This window comes from Macaca thibetana, chromosome 13, assembly GCF_024542745.1.
Source record: "Macaca thibetana thibetana isolate TM-01 chromosome 13, ASM2454274v1, whole genome shotgun sequence".
Classification (NCBI taxonomy): Eukaryota; Metazoa; Chordata; class Mammalia; order Primates; family Cercopithecidae; genus Macaca; species Macaca thibetana.
Window position 1 is genome coordinate 74,811,991 of NC_065590.1, and position 26,511 is coordinate 74,838,501.

At 39.5% G+C, this 26,511-nt stretch overlaps 2 protein-coding genes across 11 annotated transcripts in view; one reads left to right on the forward strand and one right to left on the reverse strand.

Annotated features, from left to right (window-relative positions):
• Positions 1–26,511, forward strand: part of DPY30 (dpy-30 histone methyltransferase complex regulatory subunit) — a 937,477-nt gene that overhangs the window by 555,610 nt on the left and 355,356 nt on the right. The gene's annotated exons all lie outside the window — the stretch shown is intronic.
• The window catches only part of BIRC6 (baculoviral IAP repeat containing 6), a 256,236-nt gene that overhangs the window by 218,259 nt on the left and 11,466 nt on the right, over positions 1–26,511 (reverse strand). For all 10 annotated transcript variants that reach the window (XR_007718761.1, XM_050754116.1, XM_050754118.1 and 7 more), the window contains exons 2-5: positions 16,811–16,992; positions 14,268–14,405; positions 5,573–5,766; positions 1,757–1,868 (exon numbers count right to left, since the gene is read on the reverse strand). Coding sequence is in view for 9 of the 10 variants with exons in the window: in XM_050754116.1 (XP_050610073.1) it covers positions 1,757–1,868; positions 5,573–5,766; positions 14,268–14,405; positions 16,811–16,992 (626 nt within the window). In the remaining variant the exon portion in view is untranslated. The remainder of the gene's footprint in view (positions 1–1,756; positions 1,869–5,572; positions 5,767–14,267; positions 14,406–16,810; positions 16,993–26,511) is intronic.

The window sequence follows — 26,511 nt, forward strand, 5'->3', positions numbered from 1 at the left end:
ACTTGAAGATAATGAAGGAATAATCAATCTTCAGATTCTAAATGATAGTTACTTTAATGTACTTCAAAATGTACTTGAATTCTTAAATTAGGCTAAGTGCAGTGGCTTACACCTGTAATCACAATACTTTAGAAGGTTAAGGCAGGCAAACTGCCTGAGCCCAGAAGTTTGAAACCAGCCTGGACAACATAGTGAAATCTCATCTCTACAAAAAATAAACAGAATTAGCTGGGCATGGTGGCACATGCCTGTAATCCCAGTTACTTGAGGGGTGAGGTGGGAGAACTGCTTGGGCCTGGGAGGCTGAGGCTACAGTGAGCTGTGAACACGCCACTGCACTCCAACTTGGGTGGCAGAGCAAGACCCTGTCCCAAATAAATGAATAAATAAAGTTAAATAAGCATGCTTTATTTAAACTGACATATAGGTATTAGATTTCTTAAGATTCTTTTAGCAGTGGTAAAACAGTGATAAGCCAGTCTATACCACTCACTTTAAGTTTCCTATTAAATAACATATTAAATAACATCTAGCCAAAATCATTTTTCTTAACTTCCCTCTAATTCAGCAAAGCTTTTTATAATGTCCCATTCTTATGCCTCTGTACTATGTTAATCCTTACACCTCATACCCTCCTCTTTTCCTACATAAAACTATGACTATTTTTCTTGACTAATTCTTCCTCTACCTGTGCAACTTAATCAGTTCTTTAATGCACAGATATTCAAGTTGCAATGCACTACTTGTAATGCTGCTTCTGTAGTTATCTAGTATATGGATAATTTGTATCCCAACTATAACGAGAATTTTAAAACTGTAAAACTTCTTTTATGCATTACCCTAAGCATCTACTACTGTGTTATGAATGCAGATGTCAAACAGTGGAAATAAACATGCATCAAAACAGAATACTTGTCAAAAACCCAATCTGAAGAATATTGTCTATTTGTTGATTTTATTAAAAAATTATGGCCTAGCGTAGTGTCTCACCCCTATAATCTCAACACTTTGGGGAGGATGAGGTATGCAGATCACTTGAGCAGGAATTCGAGACAAGTCTGGGCAACACCAGAAATCCTGTCTCTACAAAAAAAAAAAAAAAAAATTAGGTTGGTGCAGAAGTTAGCCAGGCCCAGTGGCACACACCTGTAGTCTCAGCTACTCAGGGAAGCTGAGGTGGGCGGATTACCTGTGCCTGGGAAGGCTGAGGCTGCAGTGAGTAGTGATAGTGCCACTGTACTCCAGCCTGGGCAACAGAGTGAGACCCTGTCTCAAAAACAAAAAATAAAAATAATTGCTTTTAAAAAAAGTTGTATCTGAAAGAAAATACTCAGGTGTTAATTGCTTAAACAATTTTTTCCTGGCCAGGCACGCCTGTAATCCCAGCACTTTGGGAGGCCAAGGCAGGCAGATCACCTGAGGTCAGGAGTTTGAGACCAGCCTGGGCAACATGGTGAAACCCCATTTCTACAAAAAATACAAAAATTAGCCAGGTGTGATGGTGCACACCTGTAATCCCAGCTACTCAAGGAGGCTGAGGCACAAGAATCACTTGAACCTGACAGGCGGAGGTTGCAGTGAGCCGACATTGTGGCACTGCAGTCCAGTCTGGGCAAACAAGCATACCTGCATACAAGCAAGCATGCAACCAAGTTGCATAAAGTAAGTTTCTGAACAAGTAAAACAAAAGCGGTAACTTTGCTGAAGGCTACAAAGGCATACTGAGAAAAGTACTTTTCTACATTCTTTTTTTTACCTGATGATAAAATCCAGCTTGAGCCATGGGATCTGGTTGTGCCCACCTATAGCCTACATGAGGCCATGAGGTAAATGTCTCCCGTCTGTTAGCTTCACTATACATCAGTGATCTAAAAGTAAACATACTTTATGTAATTGAAGTTAGGCATCAAATCACAGTGAAACTTCTATTTAACAATGCAGAAAATAATTTTACTGGGTTATCAACAAAAACTGCAAATGGTATGATGAGCAAGTTCAATATTTTACTTTAAACTAAAAATGATAATTTTTAGGAATTTCCCTTAAACAGAAAGGGAAGGAGAAAACCTGATTGGTGGCTGCAGCTGATAAACAATTCTAGGGGTAGATTACATACGTTTTCATATTAAAATACACCAGCTCACCAAGAGTCAAAGTATAACAGAAAGTACCAGAGTAATACATATATATATATTTTTGAGACAGTCTTGCTCTGTTGCCCAGGCTGGAGTGCAGTGGTGTGATCTCGGTTCACTGCAAGCTCCACCTCCTGGGTTCACGCCATTCTCCTGCCTCAGCCTCCCGAGTAGCTGGGACTACAGGCACCCGCCACCATGCCCAGCTAATTTTTTTTGTATTTTTCAGTAGAGATGGGGTTTCACCATGTTAGCCAGGATGGTCTCGATCTCCTGACCTCGTGATCCGCCCGTCTCAGCCTCCCAAAGTGCTGAGATTACAGGCGTGAGCCACTGCACCCGGCCCAGAGTAATTTTTTAAAGGACCATAGTAAACTTTAGAAGAGTCCAAAAGATTTTAAGAATCTTAAAAGAATTAAAAGAATTTTAAGAAAGGATAAGCCAAGTTTATTCATCCTAACATAAAATTACAACTGATAACAGAAAGAAAAAGTGGTAAAGGTCATGACAAAGAAAACAGGAAAATACTCTTCTAAATTCTTCCCTTAAATTAGCACATGATTTTCTATAAAATTGCTAGTAACTTCAGGTTCACCCATAGTTGTATTTAAGTTTTTAAACAAATAGCTGTTGGGTTAGAAAAGCATTCTCAGTTTCATGTTATATATGTCTTTAGGATCAGTCTTAGAACAGAAGACCTATCTCATTTCGTTATACTACCCAACAAAACAGCAGTAGCATCCAATAGACCTAACTCAAACCTTCCACAGACCTAAGTTCATCAAAGCCTTCATAGGCTCCTAGATTCATTTTTAATGAAACAAACACCACAGTCTATATCAAAATTAATATTTTGGGACATTTTAACACCTCTAAAAATATTGAATATCCTATCTAATGGCTGCATTTCCTAAAATAGAACATTTACCACAGCTTGCACTGATTTCTTTAGAAACACTGCAACTGTTTGCAAAGAAAATAGCTCTGCAGAGCTGACTCTTTTATAATCTCAAAATAGGCATAGATCTCAGACAAGAAGCACTTGTTCTAATTACGTATTTTTCCTTTTTTCTCATCTCAGACACATCCCAAAGAATATTTTAATGACAGCCATAGGACATATCACCAGATAATCTGATTAAAAATGATAGTCTGCATTTTGCCCATGAGATTACTCCTACAGAATATAAAAATTTTCCCCAATTGTTAATACAACTAATAAAAGTTATATATGTAACAACAAAATCACTTAACAAAAAGATGGCAAGTGATTAAGCAAAAATCAGTTTACCGAAAGATAAATTAATAAATATTGCTACTGAACTAGAAGAGTCATACTAAAAATAATAGAAGTTTAAAATGAATTCATTCAGTAGTGCCTTTGATAACATCAGCACATACTATTTATAAATGTACTTCAGAAAGATGCTTAGGAAATTACAACTCACATCCAATGGAAATGTAAAAATATAAATACTACAGCTGGGCACAGTGGCTCACACCTGTAATCCCAGCACTCCAGGAGGCCAAGACGGGTAGCTCACCTTGAGGTCAGGTTTGAGACCAGCCTGGCCAACATGGTGAAACCCTGTCTCTACTAAAAATACAAAAAATTAGCCAGGCATGCCAGGTGCAGTGGCTCACGCCTGTAATCCCAGCACTTTGGGAGGCCAAGGCGGGCAGATCATGAGGTCAGGAGATCGAGACCATCCTGGCTAACATGGCAAAACCCCATTTCTACTAAAAATACAAAAAATTAGCTGGTCATGGTGGCAGGCGCCTGTAGTCCCAGCTACTCCGGAGGCTGAGGCAGGAGAACGGCGTGAACATGGGAGGCAGAACTTGCAGTGAGCCGAGATCGTGCCACTGCACTCCAGCCTGGGTGACAGAGCGAGACTCTGTCTCAAAACATAAAAAAAAAAAGAAAATTTCGCTGGGCACAGTGGCTCATGCCTATAATCCCAGAACTTTGGGAGGCCAAGGAGGACAGATCACCTGAGGTAGGGAGTTCGAGACCAGCCTGACCATGGAGAAACCATGTCTCTACTAAAAATACAAAATTAGCCGGGCATGGTGGCACATGCCTGTAATCCCAGATACTAGGGAGGCTGAGGCAGGAGAATCACTTGAACCTGGGAGGCAGAGGTTGCAGTGAGCCGAAATCGTGCCATTGCACTCCAGTCTGGGCAACAAGAGGGAAACTCTATCTCAAAAAAAAAAAAAAAAAAAATTAGCCAGGCATGGTGGTGGACACTTATAATTCCAGCTACTCAAGAGGCTGAAGCAGGAGAATCTCTTGAACCTGGGAGGCGGAGGTTTCAGTGAACCGAGATCGCGCCATTACACTCCAGCCTGGGCAACAAGAGTGAAACTCCGTCTCAAAAATAAATAAATAAATACTAAATGAGAAGGCAAACAAAAATCTAATCAAAATTGCAGGGTGTTATATTTCAGTATTGCATTTCTAAACCTCAGTACTTTTAGTAAAAATCTCAATGCCATTTCAAATAGCAAATCATTTAAGTTTTTAAATGAATGTGGTACTGGCTTTCTAATTAAACAAAATAGGCATTCAAAAAAAACTCTAACAAAGAAAATGGGCCGGGCACGGTGGCTCAAGCCTGTAATCCCAGCACTTTGGGAGGCCGAGGCGGGTGGATCACGAGGTCAGGAGATCGAGACTATCCTGGCTAACATGGTGAAACCCCGTCTCTACTAAAAATACAAAAAACTAGCCAGGCATGGTGGTGGGCGCCTGTAGTCCCAGCTACTTGGGAGGCTGAGGCGGAAGAATGGCGTGAACCCGGGAGGCAGAGCTTGCAGTGAGCCGAGATCACGCCACTGCACTCCAGCCTGGGAGACACAGCGAGACTCCATCTCAAAAAAAAAAAAGAAAATGATGGTTTAGGTATGATTTTTGTAATACTGTTTAAATCTAGTGCAAGCAGCATAAAAAAATGTTAACTCAAAATTATTCTTATTATTTTTTAAACTCTTTTTTTTTTTCATTGTAAAATGATAGCACTTTCCTTATACTCACCTTTGGGCATGATAAGTTAGGCAAAATTTATCTCAAAGGTCACGAAATGTCATCAATGGAAAAACAGTTATTATTCACTGAATAATTATAATAATTTTAACTAAAATATTTACTAAGCAAGTACTAAACTGGAATTTTCGAAACGCGGCTTTATAACCCCTTCAAATACTTTTAGTGTACTAAAAAATAGTGTTTAAAAATAGCAATTCAAGCAGTAGTTTACTTTAAACCTGGTTTTTAGATTCTAATTCATATTGAATTTTTTTTATTTCAAAATGAGGCTAGAAATTTTGAAATTGTTAAAAATCATAAGCAGATTTTCTAGTTATTCTTGTTTAATGCAAAAACTAATCAATTACACCTCACTGTCACCTTTCTTTGTAAGCAAGGTTCATACCTGTCTACAGAACGGCCTGGCCCCACTCCAAGTTCGGGACGTGCACTAGGTAAGAGGTAAGACAATCTGTCCATCACTGAGGACGCCACAGGTAAGGCAGCAACATTTTGATTTATTTTCTTGAGTTCATTTACAATGGCACTGGCAATGGACTTCAACACATGATGAGGAAGATGAAATGTAACTGTGGCCCACTGAAAGAAAATGCGAGTATAAGCAAAGGAAAATGTACTCAACAGTTTTAACCAAAATCATAACTTAACCATTATCAAATAAAGAACTACTCACCAGTTTCAAGTCAGTTTTCTTCATTAGTTTATCATTTAAAGTAGAAACTTGCAGTTATAAAAAAATAAAAAAATATCTTACAAGAGTCGAGATATGGAACCAACCTAAGTATCCATCAATGGGCGATTGGGTAAAGAAAATGTGCAGTAAAGACCAGGTGCAGTGGCTCACGCCTGTAATCCCAACACTCTGGGAAGCTTAGGAGGAATTAGTTTTAGTGATCTGGTGACTGCAGTTACTAATCATATATTGTATATTTCTTTTTTCTTTTTTTTTTACACTCTGTCTCCAGGCTGGAATACTGAGGCGCAATCTCGGTTCACTGCAACCTCTGGCTCCTGGGTTCAAGTGATTCTCCTGCCTCAGCCTCCATGAGTAGCTGGGATTACAGGCGTGTGCCACCACGCCTGGCTAATTTTTTTGTATTTTTAGTAAAGACGGGGTTTCACCAGGTTGGTCAGGCTGGTCTCGAACTCCTGACCGGATGATCTGCCCGCCTCGGCCTCCCAGAGTGCTAGGATTACAGGCACGAGCCACCGCCCCCTGGCCCATGTATTGTAAATTTCAAAATTGCTAAAAGAATAGTATACATTCTCACTACAAAGAAACGGTAAGTAGGTGAGTTGATAGATATGTTAATACACTTAATTTAATCTTTCTATAATATATACATATATTACAACATCACATTATACTCCATAAATAAATACAATTATTTGTCAATGAAAATTTTTTAATTTTTTAAATGAAACCTCAACTACCTACCCTGGAAAAGATAGTTCAGAACCAAACAGTAACACACGTTCTTATATATATATCACCAAAAATTAAGGACAACTAAAATCATCTGTCATTTTTCCTATTCATCCAGCACAATGTTAAGCACAGAGTAGGCACTCAAATACCTCCATCCATAAGAATATATTTAGACAATTACCATTATTGGAGTATATGAGGATTTAGTTCAGCATAGCAAACGCATGTTTTTGTTGCTATTGTCACCATAATCCAGCAACAGCAAATAAAAACACGGTCTTATAGTCACACATCTGGATTCTGAGCCCAGCTTCGCCATCAACAATATTCGATAAATGTTAGCCATGATTATTTAATATTACAAAAATTACTGAAGTTAGACCACAAAAATGCTAAGTACTATTCTCCCAGAGAAATAAGTCTATAATGTAATTTCATCTTTATATCCTGTCCCCAGTTCACCCATGAATGATTGCTACTCTTGTTTAGTACACTCAAGGCAGACTAGTATATTATTACTTATCTATACAATACTGGAAAAACTTGTGGCCAAAAACATGACTTGAATTGCTAAAAAAAGAAAAACAAAGAGAGAGAGAGAGAGAGAGAGAATAAAAACTTCTAGACCTAATTAATCTGTTCACAGATCACAGCTTTTTATTGAAAGGGAGGATGACACCCCTTGAGAAAGGATCCTATGATACCCCAACTATATACAGTACTGTAAATCATACTCCAAACCTTCCCTCAAAAAGACCTATGGGCATTCACTACAGTGACTGTGCATGGGGGAAAAGATCTTTCAGGCATTACAAAAAAGTAGCACTGAACTGACGTAAAACATCACTGTGGTCCACGAAAGAGGGCACGTAGGATGGTCAAGCGATTAATAAAGTTTTGGCCCAAAGCTGTCTTAGAGAGTTCTATGGGTCTGTAAATCATTATTGTATAATAGTTACTTCCCCAGTCCCTGAATGCATAATATAAAACAGGCAACTGAAAACAATCCCCAAATCAGCTCTCTGCTCTTCTCTGTGGACCAGTAATACAGAAAACACCAAGTATAAGCCCCTAGAACTTTCCTTCTCTACAAAGATATTAAACTAAAGCAATGCTACATTCCTGAAGAAATTTTTTAGATTAATGCCACTGTGAAAGACTTGAGGCTGGGCACAGTGCCTTCATACCTATAGTCCTAGCACTTTGTGAAACTGCAGATGGAGGTTCGTTTGAGCCTAAAAGCCTGAGACCATCCTGGTCAACACAGCAAGATCTCATCTCTGCTAAAAAAAATAATAGCCAGGCGTAATGGCATGCACCTGTCATCCCAGCTACTCAGGAGGCTGAGGTGGGAAAATCACTTGAGCCCAGGAGGGCAAGGCTACAGTAAGCCAAAATCACATCATTGTACTCCAGCCTGAGTGAGAGAGCAAGACCCTGTCTCAGGAAGAAAAAAAAAAGAGAGAGAGAGAGAGACTTAAAAGATACAGAGGTAACCAAATGACCTCGTCCCCTTTACTGGCCTGTTGTAAATTGAAGAATGACTGTGGATGGTAAACTATCAGGTGGTGACTTCAATTTGCAGCTGATTTTCCAGATGAGGTATCTTTATTAAAGCAAATCAACAAATCCCCTAATACCTGGTAGGCAGTTACAGTTCTTTCCAATATGTTTCTATCTTTAGTTTTAAGGACTATCCAAAAAGTCCACTTTCACCTGGCAGGAACAATAATAAATCTTCCCAATATTTCCCTAAGACCACATCTCACGTTCTAGAAATCCTGATCATCATAACATCCTGCAGATCAACATACTGGTCCACTACATCATGACAGCACACTGATTGGTCCAGATGAAGATGAAACAGCAAGGAAATTAAATGCCTTAGTAAGGTGCAAACCAGAGAACAAGAGTCCCCAGAAAAACTCAAGATTCTGTAGCTGTGGTTAAGTTTCAGAGGTCCAGAGGTCTGGTTAGGTCAGTTCCCTCCAAACTGAAAGACAAGTTGCTCCAACTTGTAACACCAACCACAGAAACAAAAGCCACAATATTTAGTGGGCCTACTTGGATTTGGGAGCCAATATTCAGCACACTTCAATGTGTGCTCTAATCCAAGTATCAAGAAATATATAAGGGTGCCAATTTTGAGTAAGGTGCAGAACAAGAAACTCTGCAACAAGACCAGACTGTACTGCAAGATACTCTGCTACTTTTACCTTAAGAGCACTTTCAATGACACTGACACTAGAAGTCCATGGCAAATAATGATGCTGTAAGGAGCCTGTGGCAACCTAACTGGGACAATCACACAGCAGAATACTACGATCTTGGAGCAAAGCCATATTCTCTCATGCAAATGACCATTCTCCTTTTGAAAAACAACTCCTAGTTTCTTACTAGTCCCAGATAGAGATTAATATCTATCTATGAAACTAATGTCTACGAATTCAGAGCTGTCCAGATGCTATCTGACACACCAACCATAATATTGAGCACAAGCAACAAGTATCCTTCATCAAGTGTTTTATAAGAGATCCATCTTGACAAAGTCCAAAAGAAAAAACTGAATAAACAAGTGGCTCAGAATTCAATACCTACTCCCACTATAATGTCTCCTCCTTGTCCTACATCAATAGCTTCATGGGGAACTCCTTATGATGAAATAATATGAGGGGAAAACACTCTTGGTCCTGATTTACAGATGGTTCTGCATGATATGCTAGTGCTACCCTGAAGTGGATGGCTACAGAGTTACAGCCCCAATCACAAGGACAGTGGTGAAGGTAAATCTTCTCAATAGCTAGAACTTCAGTCAGTATATGTGAGTATTCTTGTATGGATTTAGTTGGCCAGAAGTAAAGATCCTCACTAATTAACGGAGAGTTGCTAATTTGTTAGCTAGATGGTCAGGCACTTGGAAGAAACAGGACTAGAAGACCAGCAGCAAGGAGGTCAAAAACAAAGAGTCTATGAATAGAACTCCCAGAGGGCAAAAATATTTACGAAATATGTCAATGCACACCAAAAGGCATCCATTTCAGAGGAAATGGGAAAAATTATACACATTATATACATGACAGTAAGCCTCTCTCCAAGGGCACTCCAGTGCTTGCTCAACGGACCTGTGTGCAAACTACCATGGCAAAAGATATGGAGGCTATGCACGGGCCCAAAAATGTAAACTTCCCTGTACGAATACTAACTAGGCTACAGCTGTTGCTGATTGCCTAATCTGCCAAACAGCAGTTAACAAAGTTGGGTGGCCAATATCACGCCATTTCCCAGGGGGAATAGCCAGCCATCTGATGGTAGGTTGATTATACGGGATTCCTAGTCATGGACTAGGCAGCAATTTGTCTTCAACATAACAAATATATATTCTAGGTATGCATTTACCTGTTCTGTCCATAGGCTTCTGCTGTAATATTACACAGTCTATTGCCTGTGGACTGACAGAATGTCATGGTATTGTAGAAAACTCTGCTTCTGATCAAGAAAAGTATTTCAAAGCAAAAAAAAAAAAAAAAAAAAAAAAAAATTTCCCACTGGTCTTACTGTGCATTATCCTGATGAAGTTGGCCTGGCAGAAAAGCTCAATGGTCTACTAAAGACTCATTTTCAACACTAACTGCAAGAAACATGCTGAAAGGTTATAGGGTTCTACCTTACAAGATAAAGCATATGCTCTGATTCAACCAAAAATGTATGAGTTTCTCTAAGCATGCCCACTATTATATTTAATAAACCCATTCACAGATTTTTTTTTTAAGCTTTCAGCTCTACAGGTCTTACTCCCAAGGGAGGAATGTTCCTGCAGGGGTACAACAACACTTCCATTGAAGTTGGTGTTGAGATTGCTACCCAGCAACTTTGAGGTCCTCTTGCCACTGAATAAATAGGCAAAGAAGTACGTTATTCTACTAGTTTGTATGACTGGAACTGACAAGAGGAAAATTGGATTGATGCTAAATAACAGAGGCAAGGAGAACTTACGCAGAACCCAGGAGATTCTCTAGGATGCCCCTTAATACTTCCAAGTCCAATAGTAAAGGTGAAGTAACAATTACAACTTAAAATACAGCACCAGCCAGGCTTGGTGGCTCACACCTGTAATCCCAACACTTTGGGAGGCCGAGGCAGTGGATCACCTGAGGTCAGGAGTTCGAGACCAGCCTGGCCAAAGTGGTGAAACCCCGTCTCTACCAAAAATACAAAAAATTAGCCAGGTGTGGTGGTGGGCGCCTATAGTCCAAGCTACTCGGGAGGCTGAGGCAGAAGAATGGCTTGAACCCAGGAGGCGGAGGTTGCAGTGAGCTGAGATCATGCCACTGCATTCCGGCCTGGGTGACAAAGTGAGACTCCATCTCAAAAAATAACATAAAATAAAATAAAAACACAGCACCACGGAGGATTCAGATTCTTCAAGAGTGAAGACGGGTTGCTCCACTACGTAAAGAATCCTGACCAGCTGAGGTGCTGAATGATGATAGAGCTGATAAGAAACAGGTAATAGAAAAAAAAAGAAACTATATTATCTTCTTGACTATTATGCATCCTCTTGACCAATATACCCTCTTGACCATTATAAACTGAGGACTAGGCTGGGCGCAGTGGCTCACACCTATAATCTCACCACTTTGGGAGGCCAAGGTGGGCAGATCACAAGGTCAGGAGTTCAAGACCAGCCTGACCAATATGGTGAAACCCCATCTCTACTAAAAATACAAAAATTAGCCAGGAGTGGTGGCATGTGCCTATAATCCCAGCTACTCAGGAGGCTGAGGCAGGAGAACCACCTGAACCCAGGAGGCAGAGGTTGCAGTGAGCCGAGATCATACCACTGCACTCCAGCCTGGGTGACAGAGAGAGACTCTGTCTAAAAAACAAATAAAAAAAAATTAAATTAAAAAATTAAATAAACTGAGGACTAGGCCACGCGTGGTGGCTCACACCTGTAATCCCAGCATTTTGGGAGGCAAAGTTGGGTTGATCACGAGGTCAGGAGTTCAAGACCAGCCTGACCAACATGGTGAAACCCCACGTCTATTAAAAATGCAAAAATTAGCCAGGCATGGTGGCACGCATCTGTAATCCCAGCTACTCAGGAGGCTGGGGCAGAAGAATTGCTTGAACCCAGGAGGCAGAAGTTGCAGCGAGCCAAGATTGCACCACTGCATTCCAGCCTGGGCAACAGAGCAAGACTCTGTCTCCAAAAACAAAAATAAATTTTTTAAAAAGCATAATAGTTCTGTTACATGAAAGTTCAAATATATAAAGTATGAATGGAGATGCTAAGTAGCCAACAGGGTAGACTGTGCCAGTTAAACTGTTGTCTCTGAGTTCCAAATCTACCCTTTAATTCTCTGCTCTATCAGGTTGGGGCTAGGACTCTGCATACTATATTTCCTCTTTTCAACCAGTTTCCTGGCTTTTAGGTTCTGCCAGCAGCAGTATAGGAAGGAAACTGGAAAGAAAGATGAAAGAAGAAAGACTTGCTCCTTCTTATTTACTGGCCACTGCCGTCAGCACTGTTTCAGCAAAGGACCTGACGCAGTAGTTGATTCTTCCAGTCTTCAGCGTTTTGTTTTGGTTTGGTTCTTTTAGCATTATGAGATCCAGTTTCATAGAGCTCCCTCAGAGATACTACCAACAGTCAAGTAGCATCTCTCTTCAGAGATCTGAGTCCCAGTTTTGCAAGGTCCTCGTCCACGCTCCTGAGCTACCAACTGGGTAGCAGTTCCTAGTACCAGATCCACGGGGCCTATTCTCTTAAGTTTCTAGGTTCTGATAACCCCTAATCTTTGTTCCTCCAGACCTAGGTGAAAACTGCTTCCTATAGTTATCTCTGTTATCTCAGGATATCCTTTTCACTTTTTCAGTTTTCAAACACCAGTTAATTTCTTATAATACATTATTTCTGTTGAAATTCATAGTACAGTTTCTGTTTTCCTAAATAAAATGTCCCATCAATAAAGTAAGGTATAATAAAATCATGATAAATCTACCAAAAAAAAACCTCAATGCAAATATTAAGAAGAACACAGATCATCTCTGAGGGTATGAGAAGATATCCAAGATAAATTCTTGAGTGAAAAAAAGCAAGGTGGCCAGGCTCGGTAGCTCACGCCTGTAATCCCAGAATTTTGGGAGGCCGAGGCAGGGGAATCACAAGGTTAGGAGCTCAAGACAAGCCTGGCCAACATAGTGAAACCCCACTTCTACTAAAAATACAAAAATTAGCCAGGCATGGCAGCGTGTGCCTGTAATCCCAGCTACTCAGGAGGCTGAGGAAGAATAGCATGAACCCACGAGGCGGAGGCTGCAGTGAACTGAGATCACACCACATCACTCCAGCCTAGGTTACAGAGCGAGACTCTGTCTCAAAACCAAAAAAAAAAAAAAAAGAGCCAGGCGCAGTGGCTCACGCCTGTAATCCCAGCACTCTGGGAGGCCGAGGCGGGCAGATCACCTGAGGTCAGGAGTTCGCAACCTGCCTGACCAACATGGTGAAACCCTGCCTCTGCTAAAAAATACAAAATTAGCCTGGCGTGGTAGCACACACCTGTAATCCCAGTTACTCAGGAGGCTGAGGCAGGAGAATCACTTGAACCCGGGAGGCAGAGGTTGCAGTGAACCGAGATCGTGCCATTGCACTGCAGCCTGGGAAACAAGAGTGAAACCCTGTCTCAAAAGAAAAAATAAAAGGAAAAAAGCAAGGTGTATCACAACACAGTATTGGTATATTTTAGTATAGTTACAACTGTACTTGAGAAGAATCTTTGTAAATGCCCAAGTTACTTATAGGAAAATGGCTTTTACCTTCTACCTTATACCCTTCAATATGGAAGTTTCATATGTAGTATAACTTAGAAAAGGTCTTAAAAGAAAAATATGGAGGAATCAATAAAAATGTATCCAAGGATTTAATTGAAAGCACCCTCTCTCATATACATCCCAGTATGCCAAAAAATTTCAGAGAAAGCACAAAATGGCTCAATTTCCAAAGACACAGTCCATTCTTATCCAAGCATCCAAGCTCACAACCTAACAAGGAAGCTTCTTTCATCAGCTTCTTGACCAATCCAGGTCTATCAGGCACTAAGGAAGATTTAAGGAAGCATCAGAAAACACAATAAGCAAAATAGTCCCCACAAACTGAAGTTAAGCTTCGATTAAAAAGTTTCAAAGTTTCAACTTTTTTGTTTTTTTGGTAAAAGAGTCTCACTCTATCCCGCAGGCTGGAGTGCAGTGGCGCAATCTCTGCAATCTCGGCTCACTGCAACCTCCGCCTCCCGGGTTCAAGTGACTCTCACACCTCAGCCTCCAAGTAGCTGGGATTACAGGCGCCTGCCACCACACCTGGCTAATTTTAGTATTTTTAGTAGAGACGGGGTTTCGCCATGTTGGCCAGGCTGATCTCAAACTCCTGACTTCAGGTGATGTGCCCACCTCGGCCTCCGAAAGTGCTGGGATTACAGGCGTGAGCCACCATGCCTGGCCAGTTTCAACTTTAAGATGACTTATAAGCACATTTTGCTTTTTAAAAGAAAAACCTAGAATTAGAACATTTCCAAAAGGAGAGGAAACAGCAAAAGAATGGAGGTGTCCATTGTAATATAACCCCAAAAGAGGCAGTCTATTAACTTCTTACCTTGGCAACTTTGTGGTTTGCTGCAGTCTCATGAGATGTATTTTTTAAACCATCTTTGAGCTGTGTGATGAACAAATCATAACCCTCCGTACTAGAAATATCTACCTTTTCTAAACATGCTGATAAGAGCTGCTGTGCCTAAAAAATAAAAAATAAAAAAAAAACAGAAAATTCAACACAAGAACAACAAAAAATTAAATTTAGATCCTCATTCAGATAGTTTAATATGCAATGATTATGATAGGTACTATACTAAACTTACCTTTTAACAAATCTAATTAATTAAACAATAATTTAAAAGCCTGTTATAAAATTAAACGAGATAAAGCAATGTATTCAGTGCAGCAGTACTACATGGTAAAGTTTAAATACAAAGTAAGTTATTATAAACCAAATCAAGATAGAAAAATGGACAAGCTGAAACCATAAGCAAAAATAATACAGGAAAAAATCTGAAGAGACAAACTTAAAGTCCTCCAATGAGCTTTAAATACTCAAGTTATACAGTCATAATAGAGCACACTAAGTCAGCAAGTAATATGAAAAGGCCCTTTGCGTTGTTATCCACATATTCAATATGAACTTCCGTAATAAAGATATATGTTAATATAAGGTAAAGAGTTTATCTACACTGGGCAAATTAAACCTAAGACCCCATACACTTTAGGGAAGACAGTGACAAACTAATATGATGCAGTAAAGGAAGGCTGGAATGCTGGAAGATCTACAAACAATATTATCCGAACAACAGTTACAGCTGTGAGGAAAGTAAAAAGAGAAAAAAAAACAGTAGATGTAACAGCAGACAAGGTGGAGGAAGGGATAGAAGTTAAACACTTAGCATTTCACTGTAGTAGGAAAAACACTGACTTGAGAGTTAATAAGTGTTCAAGTATTTTATTGTAATTCTTTAAATCTTTGTTAAACCTGAACATAGTTTGACAGTGTTTTTCGCTGCTGATTATATATCCTGATATCAGCTGGTTTACATTCCTTAAATTAGGAGGAAAAAATGTTCAATTTTTTTCAAATGGTTTTTCAAAGTTTCTACTTGTTCAAATCAAGTAGAACTAATTAATTATCTATCCAAAGATTTTAGACATGCCTCCAGACCCAAATACTCTGATGAGAAAAAGATAGCTTCTCTGTTTGTGGAACTCAAACTTCCAGCAACATGCTTTCAATATTAACATATAATAGACTATATAATAGACTATGTTATATGGCACTAAATGTAAAATTTAAGTGGATATACTTTATTGGATATATTTTTTTGATAACTTTCATAATAATTTAGCATGAACACAGAAATAATATCTCACTTTATTAGAAAACACAACATAACCTTTTACATTCTATTTAAGGTGATGCAAAATCCAGTAATTGTGAAAAATGTACTTTCAAACTGCAGGATATGAACCCACACAAAAAGAATTTAAGTTGGGCTAGACTTAAAAATTAAGAAAATTTAACACTACAGAAAAGTATATAGGGCTAAAACTTAAAACTCAAATTATTGAAAGACATGATGCACAGCAAAAATTACTGGTTGTGTGGCCGGGCACGGTGGCTCATGCCTATAATCCCAGCACTTTGGGAGGCCAAGGCAGGCGGATCAATTGCAGTGAGGAATTCAAGACCAGTCTGGCCAACAAGGTGAAACCCGTCTCTACTAAAAATACAAAAATTAGCTGGGTGTGGTGGCGCATGCCTGTAATCCCAGCTACTCGGGAGGCCGAGGCAAGAGAATTACTTGAACCCGGGATATGAAGGTTGCAGTGAGCCAAGGTTGAGCCACTGCACTCTAGCCTGGGTGACAGAGCAAGACTCTGTCTCAAAGAAAAAAAAAAAAAATACTGGTGTTCACCAGTGTGTACTCCTCTCTCATTTTAAAATATTTAAAACAAAAAGGAAAGAACCACCTTTTTCCCAGTCTCCCTCTCAGCTTGGTGTGGCCATGTGACTAAATTCTGTCTAATGGGGTAAATATGAGGTTATATGAGAGAGTATTTGAGTTGTGAAAGGCAGAAAGAGAACAAGAACAAACGAGTAGGAGAGGGGGCGGGGGTTAAGGGACAGGGAAAAGGAAGGAGGGAAGAGTGAGATGCCACAGTGCTCTCCTCTAGCCTCCTGCCCTCTCTTTCCCTGTGACTGGGAAATAATGAGACCTAGAGCAGCTGTCTTAAAACTCCCAAGCTAACCCAAGTGTTGAGGTTGGCAATACTGGCCATACATTTAGCCCTGAACTGTTAATGGAAACAAGCTATCCTGTTTAAGCCATTGTTTTTTTGGGTCTCTGTTACAGCTGTTTAACCTGTGCTGATGCACCATTCACACCTAAAAACACCACTTCAACAAGAATTAATTATACAGAGAAAAGGTGAGTATTAATATTTAAATGAAGTTGTGGTCAATAAGTAAATTCTCTTTTTATAGCAATACATACAATAACGTCCTTAAAGTTTGACTTAATTTCATTTAACATCTAATACATCTAATATTACATTAAGTAGAGGACCTCATTGATACTTATTTCAACTTACCTCTGTAACGGGTAATTCAAGCTGAACCACATCATCCTGCTTTGAAACTGGAGTTTGCAGAGCAGTGTCTAACAACAAGATTCCATTAAGGTCCTTCCTACACCCTACTGCATAATCATCCACAAATATAACTTTATCCACAGCAGAAATATACTGACATTTCACCTGTCCACCTGGTTTAGCTGTTAAAAGAACAAAAATTCAACACTTAAGATTTTCAGGCCAATGGTCTATTAAAAATAAATGTTTACATAGCAACTAAACACAATATATTATCCTGAATTGGATCTTAAACTGGAAAAAACTTCTCTGAAGAACATCATTGGGCCAACTGGATTAAATTCAAATATGTACCATAAATTAAATAAAAGCATCAATGTGAAACTATCAAAATCTGACAACCAAATTGCTATTATAAAAGAACATCATTGTTCTGAGAAATAAACACAGAAACAGTATAGGAAAAATGAGCAAGATAGATGCAACCAACTCTCAAGGAGAATAAAAATATGTATGTGTATATATATACATATAAGGGAATAATCAGCAAATGTAGTAAAATGTTTAAAACTAGTAGAGCTGGGTAAAGGGTACATAGGGAAGTTCTTTGTAACATACTATTCTCGCGATCTTTCTGTAAGTGCAAAATTAAAGTGTTCAAAACAAAACTTTTAAAAATGAATTATTGGATGTCATTTTTTACAAAACTCAGTAAGCATAAAGACAGCATGGACAGTTATTAGATACAGTAGTGCCCCTCCTTATCTGCAGTCTCACTTTGTGCAGTTTCAGTTACCCAGTCAATAGAAGTCCAAAAACAGGTAAGTACAGTACAATAAGATATTCTCAATCAAAGGTCCAAAAGTAGGTATAGTACAATAAGATATTCTGAGAGAGAGACCACATTCACATAACTTCTATTATATTATAATTGTTCTATTTTATTATTAGTTGTTAATCTCTCACTATGCCTACATTTTAAATTAAACTTTATTATGGGTATGCATAAGAAGAAAACCCAGCTAACCCTCAAACCATGCAAGTTTGAACACCATGAGACCACTCATAACATAAATTTTTTTCAATATATTGGAAAAAATTTCAGAGATTTGTGACAATTTAAAAAACATGCAGACAAAACACGTAGCCTAGAAATATCTTAAAAAATTAAGAAAACAGTATGTCAGTGATGCATAAAATTTATGTAGATACTAAGTCTATTTTATCATTCACTGACGTAAAATATACATAAATCTACTATAAAGTTAAAATTATCAAAACTTACACGAATAGTATATGGCACGAGTCAAGAAAAACATAAACAAATGTAAAAAGTACAGTATTAAATCATAACTACATAAAAGTAACTGTAGCATACATTATAAAACTGATAATTTTGTTCCTATTGCAGTGAGTTCAAGTATTACGAGTATCCACCATGTGACCCTAACCATATCCAGGTGAGCAGTTCATCTCTCAATTGTTAATTGGTAATCGCAGTAAAAAGCGATCTCTCCTTATTCTCATGTATTTTCATTGGGTTTAGTGTAATACCATAAACCCTGAATAACACTATGAGACCCATACAAGGTGCCACTAGTGATGCTGGAAGTGTTCCCAAAAGGCAGAGACAAGTCATATGATTACAAGAAAAAGCTGAATTGCAAAAAAAAAAAAAAAAAAAAAAAGAAAGAAAGAAAGAGAGAAAATACATTTACGGCACTATATGGCACTTATCAATACTGTAAATATATGTCATCTGTTTACAAAATGAATCCTGTGTCTGAAATGGCATGTAACCACAGCTGGAGACCTCAGTCTACGATACATATCAAGCAATTCAGCTTTTTCGGCCCGGCACGGCGGCTCACGCCCGTAATCCCAACACTTTGGGAGGCCAAGGTGGGCGGATCACGAGGTCAGGAATTTTTTGTTTTTTTTTGTTTTTAAGAGACAGGGTCTCGCTACATTGCCCAGGGCAACTCAAATGCCTGGGGCTCAAGCAATCCTCCTGAGTGGCCAGGACTACAGGAGCACACCACTGTGCCTGGCATGTCAACATACTTAATGGTAAAAGACTGAATACTTTCCCATACAGATCAGGAAGAAAACAAGGATGTATGCTCTTACCATTCCTATTCAATACTATACTAAAAGATCTAGTCAGTGCAATAAAAAATGAGGATATAAAAGGCAAACAAATCAAAAAGAAATAAAACTGTCCCTTTTTACAGAAATATGATTACCCATGTAGATAAAAAATCATACTTTTCTATACCAGCACAGATTAACCTAAAATCGAAATTTATTTTTTAAAATACCAGCTTACAATAGCTCTAAAACATACTTATACATATACACAGAAGGTGTATATGTACACTGAAAAGTATAAAAGGCTGATTACACAAATCAAAAGCCTAAATAATACCATGTTCATGGACTGAACAAGTCAATCTGGTAAAAACGTCAACACTCCCCAAATGGATCTACAGATTTAACGGAATTTCAATCAAAATCCCAGGTGGGGTCAGCATGACGGCTCACACCCATAATACACTTCGGGAGGCCTATGCAGAAGGATCGCTTGAGCCAGGAGTTTGAGACCAGCCTAAGTGAGACCCCGTCTCTATCTTAAAATTTCAAAAATTTAGCCAGGCATAGTGGCACACACCTGTAGTTTTAGATACTCAGACACTGAGGTGGGAGATCACTTGAGCCCAGGGGTTCAAGGCTACAATGAGCTATGATTGTGCCATATAAATAAACTGACTGAAATGTATTTGAGAAGGCAGTACCACAAGAAAGTGTGGTACTTGCAAAGGACAGACATATAGCTCAATGGAACAAAGTAGAGCCAAGAGATATGACTATATAAACACGGCCACTGGATTTTTTAAATTATGTAGTTTTTAAAATTGTGGTAAAATACACATAAAATTTACCATTTTATCATTTAAGTGTACGGTTGAGTGGTATTAAGTATATTCATGCTGTTGTTTATCCATCATCACCATCCATCTCAGAAGACCTTTCATCTTGCAAAACTGAAACTCTGTACCCTTTAAACAGTAACTGACTTTTATCCCCTCTCCCCAAAGCCTGGCAACCACTTTGCTACTTTCTGTCTTCATGAATTTGACTACTCTAAGTATCTCACATGAATGGAAGGAATCACATAGTATTTTTCCTTTTGTGACTGGCTTACTTCCCTTAGCATAATGTCCTGAAGGTTCCTCTACATTAGAGCCTATGTCAGAATTTCCTTCCTTTTATCCATTCAACTATCAACAGACAGGCACTTAGGTTGCTTCGGCCTTTTGGCTATTTCGAATAGTGCTGCTATGAACACTGGCGTACAAATATCTCCTTGATTCCCTGCTTTCAATTCTTTGAGGTACATACCCAGAAACAGAACAGCGATCATATGGTAATTCTATTTTTTCCTTAATTTTCTGAGGAAACTCCACCATTTCCCATAATGGCTGCATCATTTTATATTCCCACCAGCAGTGCACAAGAGTTCCAATTTCTCCACACCCTTACCAACACTTATTCTCTGTTGTTGTATTTTGTATATGGTGTTAAAGTTCAACTTCACACTTTTTGCATGTGAGTATTCAGTCTTTCCAGCATCATTTGTTGAAAAGACTGTCGTTTCCCCCAATGAATGGTCTTGGCCTCCTTGTTGAAAATCATTTGACCATATATGCAACAGTTTATTTCTAGGCTCTCTATTCCATCAGTCTATATGTCTGTCTTTATGCTCGTACCTTACTATTTTGATTACTGCAGCTTCGTACTAAATTTTGAAATCAGAAAGTGTTAATCTTCCAACTCTGTTCTTTGTCAAGATTATGTTGAACTATTTAGGGTCCCTTGAGATTCTATATGAATTTTAGAACAGAATTTTTTTTTTTTTTTTTTTGCAGAAATAGAAAAAAAGTTATTGGGATTTTTATAGGAATTGCAATGAGTCTGCAAATTGTTTGGGGCAGTACAGATATCTTAACAATATGAAGATATTATGAAGTTCTGGCAAGGATGCAGAACAACTGGAACTCTCATAAAGGAAATACAAATGGTACACTAGTTTGACGGTTTCTTAAAAAGTTAAACACACACTTACCAAACGGCCCTGTAATCCTACTTCTGTGTATTTACCTTGAAGACATAAAAGCTTATGTTCACACAAAAATCTGTACTCAGAAGTTTATAATCCCTCTATTTATAATCATCACACACTGAAAACACCCCAAATGTTTTTTTTCTTTGTCTTTGTCTTTTTTTTGAGACAAGGTCTCACTGTGTCACTCGGGCTGACGTATGGTAGCGAAATCACTGCTCACCACAGCTTTGACCTCCAGGTCTCAGGTAATCATCCCATCTTAGCCTCCCAAGTAGCTGGGACCACAGGTGCACACCACCATGTCTGGCTAACTTTTTGTATTTTTTGTAGATACAGGGTTTTGCCATGTTGTCCAACCTGGTCTCAAGTGATGTGCCCACCCCGGCCTCCTTAAGTGCTGGGATTACAGAAGTAATAAGCCACCACACCCAGCCCCAAACATACTTCAAAGAGTGACTGGCAGAACAAATAATTATACATCAATACAATGGAATACTATTCAGTAATAAAAAAGGAATGACCTACTAATACATGCAAAAACTTGAGAGAACCTCAAGGGCATCACGCTAAGTGCAAGTAGCTAGTATCAACAGGTTATATAATGAATGATTACATTTCAATAACAATGTAGAAAACACAAAACTCCACAGTATGGAGAACAGGTCAGTGGTCCCAAAAGATTAGTGGTACAGGGAAGATGCAACTACAAAGGGATACCACAGGGAATTTTTTCAGGTGTTGAAACTGGTCTGTATCCTGACTGTCATGGTGGTTTACATCAATCTATGCAGTGTGTGTAGCTGTATTACTAGTACACAAAAAAAATAGGCAATCTTACTTTATAGTCTATAAAAAATAAAAATTTTTTAATGATATTGTAAAAGAATAAACACGCCCGGGCGCAATGGCTTCACACCTGTAATCCCAGCACTTTAGGAGGCCGAGACGGGCGAATCACTTGAGGTCAGGAGTTTGAGACCAGCCTGGCCAACCTGGTGAAACCCTGTCTCTACTAAACAAAAATTAGCTGGGCGTGGTGGCGGACACCTGTAATCCCAGCTACTCGGGAGGCTGAGGCAGGAGAATCACTGGAACCCAGGAGGTGGAGGTTGCAGTGAGCCGATATCGTGCCACTGAACTCCAGCCTGGGCGAAAGAGTAAGACTCTGTCTCCCAAAAAAAAAAAAAAAAAAAAAAAAAACACACAATAAACACATGGGGCAACAGCCTATTAACTATGCTATTAACCAAGGTGGGGGTAGTTCATAACACATCACTATGATCTAAATTCTATAAAAATATATTAAACAATAGAAGAGGCCAGGCACGGTTGCTCATGCCTGTAATCCCAGCACTTTGTGAGGCCGAGTCAGGCGGATTGACTGAACTCAGGAGTTTGAGACCAGCCTGGGCAACACGGTGAAACCCCTGTATTTTGTCTCTACCAAAATACAAAAAATTAGCCGGGCATGGCAGCATGAACCTGTAGTCCCAGTTGCTTGGGAGGCTGAGGCAGGAGAATCGCTTGAACCCAGAAGGCAGAGGTTGCAGTGAGCCGAGACTGCACCACTGCACTCTAGCCTGGGTAACAGAGAGAGACTCTGTCCACCCCAAAAAAAACAACAAAAGAGAAGAAAGTAAAAAGAAATACCAAAATGTTAACAATGCCCATCTCTAGGTAATGAAATTACACGTGCTTGTTTTTCCCTTAGTCTATCTAACATCCTATAAGGTATATCACTTTTAAAATTGAAAATTCCTTTTTTTTTTTTTTTTTTTTTTTTTGAGACAGGGTCTCACTCTGTCGCCCGGGCTGGAGTACAATGGTGCAATCTCGGCTCACTGCAACTTCTGCCTCCCAGGCTCAAGCAATCCTCCCACCTCAGCCTCCCAAGTAGCTGGGACTACAGGTGTGTGACACCACGCCCGGCTAATTTCTGTATTTTTTGTAGAGACAGGGTTTTGCCATGTTGCCCAGGATGGTAAAATTGAAAATTTCGAAGGAAAGAAATTTTTTCAATTACCAATCCTAATACTTTAAGAAATAGTGTACAACCCTAAAAATCTTGCAAAAATGTCACAAGAAATACATTATTTTTTCAAACTGACAATACACTGTAAAACTCCATTTCCACTGAGATCTCATCAGACTTCAATACTTAAAATAGTCTATTAAAATGTACTATATGCAAAGATCATTCAAAGTCAATAAAGATACAAGCCGGTATCAGAACATCTCCTGTAACCCAAAAATATATATGCCGGCCGGGCGCGGTGGCTCACGCCTGTAATCCCTGCACTTTGGGAGGCTGAGGCGGGCGGATCACGAGGTCAGGAGATCGAGACCATCCTGGCTAACACGGTGAAACCCCATCTCTACTAAAATACAAAAAAAATTAGCCGGGCGCGTTTGCTGGCGCCTGTAGTCCCAGCTACTCGGGAGGCTGAGGCAGGAGAATGGCGCGAACCCGGGAGGCGGAGCTTGCAGTGAGCCGAGATGGTGCCACTGCACTCCAGCCTGGGCGACAAAGTGAAGACTCCGCCTCAAAAAAAAAAAAAAAAAAAATATATATATATATATATATATATATGTGTATATATATATATATATACCTACTATGTACCCACAAGAAGATACAAAATTAATGTAAGGTTCTCACAAAGCTTTTGATAGATAATTAACCAAAAATGAAATCATTTAATAAGAGAAAAAATGTTAGTAACACTATAGTATTAAAAGCCAAAATGAGTATTCCTGTAAAGCAGAACTCACTGCAAAACAAGTTTGGGAAAGGTCAGTGGCTGCACCATGAAGAAAGCGTAACAAATGATAAAACACAATGCAAGGACAGTGTTGTTTCAGGCAAGAGAACCAACATCTACTTAAGCACAGAAGAGGTTCACCAAAAGATACAAAATTACTGGAATTAAGAGTTCCAAGTTATGATTCTCTTCATTCACATTAACCAAAAGTGTCATCAGACCACTCTTATTTTGCTATAATCTTTAGTATCTGATATCATTTGTTTTGAAAACATAATCACCACAAAAAATTTATCATGGATAAGGCTCAATCTCTAAAGACCTACTACTCCCTGTTAGATACTTGCTGTGGGGTTTTTTCATATACATTGTTCGATTTATCATAGTTAAATCTCTCAACGTCTTGGGACACATAAGTTATATTATTCCTTTAGGATGCTGACCTGGAGCATGCGCGCACACACTCTCTCTACATCTATCTATCTATCAATCATCTATCTATCTATCTAGCTAGCTAGCTAGCTACCTAGCTAGCTATCTATATTTTTTTTTTAAAGAGAGAGGGTCTCACTATGTTGCCCAGGCTAATCTCGAACCCCTGGTCTCAAGCAATTTTCTCAGTCTCCCAAGTAGCTAGGACTACAGGTGTGCAATCTGGCTAAACTGGCTATAGTTAAGTAAAATTTGAAGACTAACTTTCCAACTGATGTTGCGCAAGAGAACCCTTAACCATCTGTAAATCAATGGCGCCCAATGAGGTGGCTCATGCCTGTAATCCCAGCACTTTGGGAAGCTGCGGTGGGCGGATCACTTGAGGTCAGGAGTTCGAGACCAGCCTGGCCAGTAAGGTGAAACCCTGTCTCTACTAAAAACACAAAAATTAGCCGAGCGTGGTAGCAGCTGCCCGTAGTCCCAGCTACTCGGGAGGCTGAAGCAGAAGAATTGCTTGAACCCGGGAGATGGAGGCTGTAGCGAGCCGAGATCACACTACTGCACTCCAGCCTAAGTGACAGAGCCAGACTCCATCTCAAAAAAAAAAAAAAAAACAAAAATCAATTGCTACTGCTGCACAAAGGTGCCAATGTGAGAAGCAACTCAGCTACTAATCAATATAATAATCCTACAGTTTGGAACATGTGCCCTTGTGAATTTCTATTTAGAGCTCATATTTGAAATTACTGTTTTGTTTTAATATAGATGCCAGATATCTCCTGAATGGTAGTCACAGACATCGTCATCACTCCTCACAGAGCCTACATTTTAAGTCAGCCCAACTCGAATTCCATCCAAATATGAAAATTTATCTAGCTGTTTTTGTCTATTATATAACAGACAAACAGAAATGTCCCCTGGATATCCGCACTGATGCTATCTTGCATCATGCAGATCTTTACTCAGACACCACCTCAAAGAGGCCTTCCGAAGACCACCTAAAAGCACAAATTTAATATATCACCATCCTTATATCAGCTCTAATTTACCTTATGGCATTACTTACTATAGTATGTCAACAGGTAATTAATGCCATAACGACATGGTGGCTCATGCCTGTAATCCCAGTATTTTGGGGGGCCAAGGAGGGCAGGTCACTTGAGGTCAGGTGTTCCAGACCAGCCTGGCCAACATGGTGAAACCTTGTCTCTATTAAAAGTACTAAAATTAGCTAGGCATGGTGGTACACACCTGTAATCCCAGATGCTAGGGAGGCTGATGAGGGAGAATCACTTGAACCCAGGAGGCAGAGGTTGAAGTGAGCCGAGATCACACCACTGCACTCCAGCCTGGGAGACAGAGTGAGACTCCATTTCAAAAGGGGGGGGGGAGAGGAAGCTCTCATTTATCCCAAACACACCAAATAAACCTCTCTAAAGTCTATGGAGTTTGAACTCCTGTTTTTTTATTTTTTTATTTTTATTTATTTTTATTTTTATTTTTTGGTGTGGGGGACAGTGTCTCGCTATGTCACCCAGGCTGGAGTGCAATGGTGTGATCTCCGCTCACTGCAACCTCTGCCGCCTGGGTTCCAGCAATTCTTCTGCCTCAGCCTCCTGAGTAGCTGGGATTATAGGGGCACACCACCACACCCGGCTAATTTTTTGTATTTTTAGTAAAGACGGGGAGGGGGTTCACCATGCTGGCTAGGCTGGTCTTGAACTCCCGACCTTGAGATCCATCTACCTCGGCCTCCCAAAGTGCTGGGATTATAGGCATGAGCCATCATGCCTGGCCAGGGAGTTTGAACTTCTAAACCTAACTGCACATTAGAACCAGCTGGCATAGTTCGAAGAAGAAGGGAAAAAAAAAAAAAAAAAAAAAAAAAAAAAAAAAAAAAAAAACAGTATGCCTGGGCTTTACTCCAGGCCACTTAAGTCAGAATACTGGGGCCCAAGCAAGGTATTTTCTTAAAAGCTCCCCTGATGATCCTAAACGAACAACAAAGGTTGAGAACCACTGCCCTGTGCCATCTCTCAGTCTTCCTGTCTCTCCTACTTCATAAATCAAAGTAAAAGCACATAAACAAATTATGAAGATTTAAATTCCTGGTGCCCGCAAAGTCTTGAAGAAGACATTCCCATCTTTCCCACTCAAAAATTCATTTCCTCTAAAGAGTAAGCATAGTATTTACCTCCTCTAAGATACATCCTGATTTAACATACTCAAACTTGATGATAATTACTTTTTAGGGGGAAGGGAGGGCAGCGGGAAGACAGAGTCTCACTCTTCTCACCCAGACTGGAGTGCAGTGCTGTGATCTCAACTGACTGCAACCTCCACCTCCCAGGTTCCAGCGATTCTCCTGCCTCAGCCTCCCG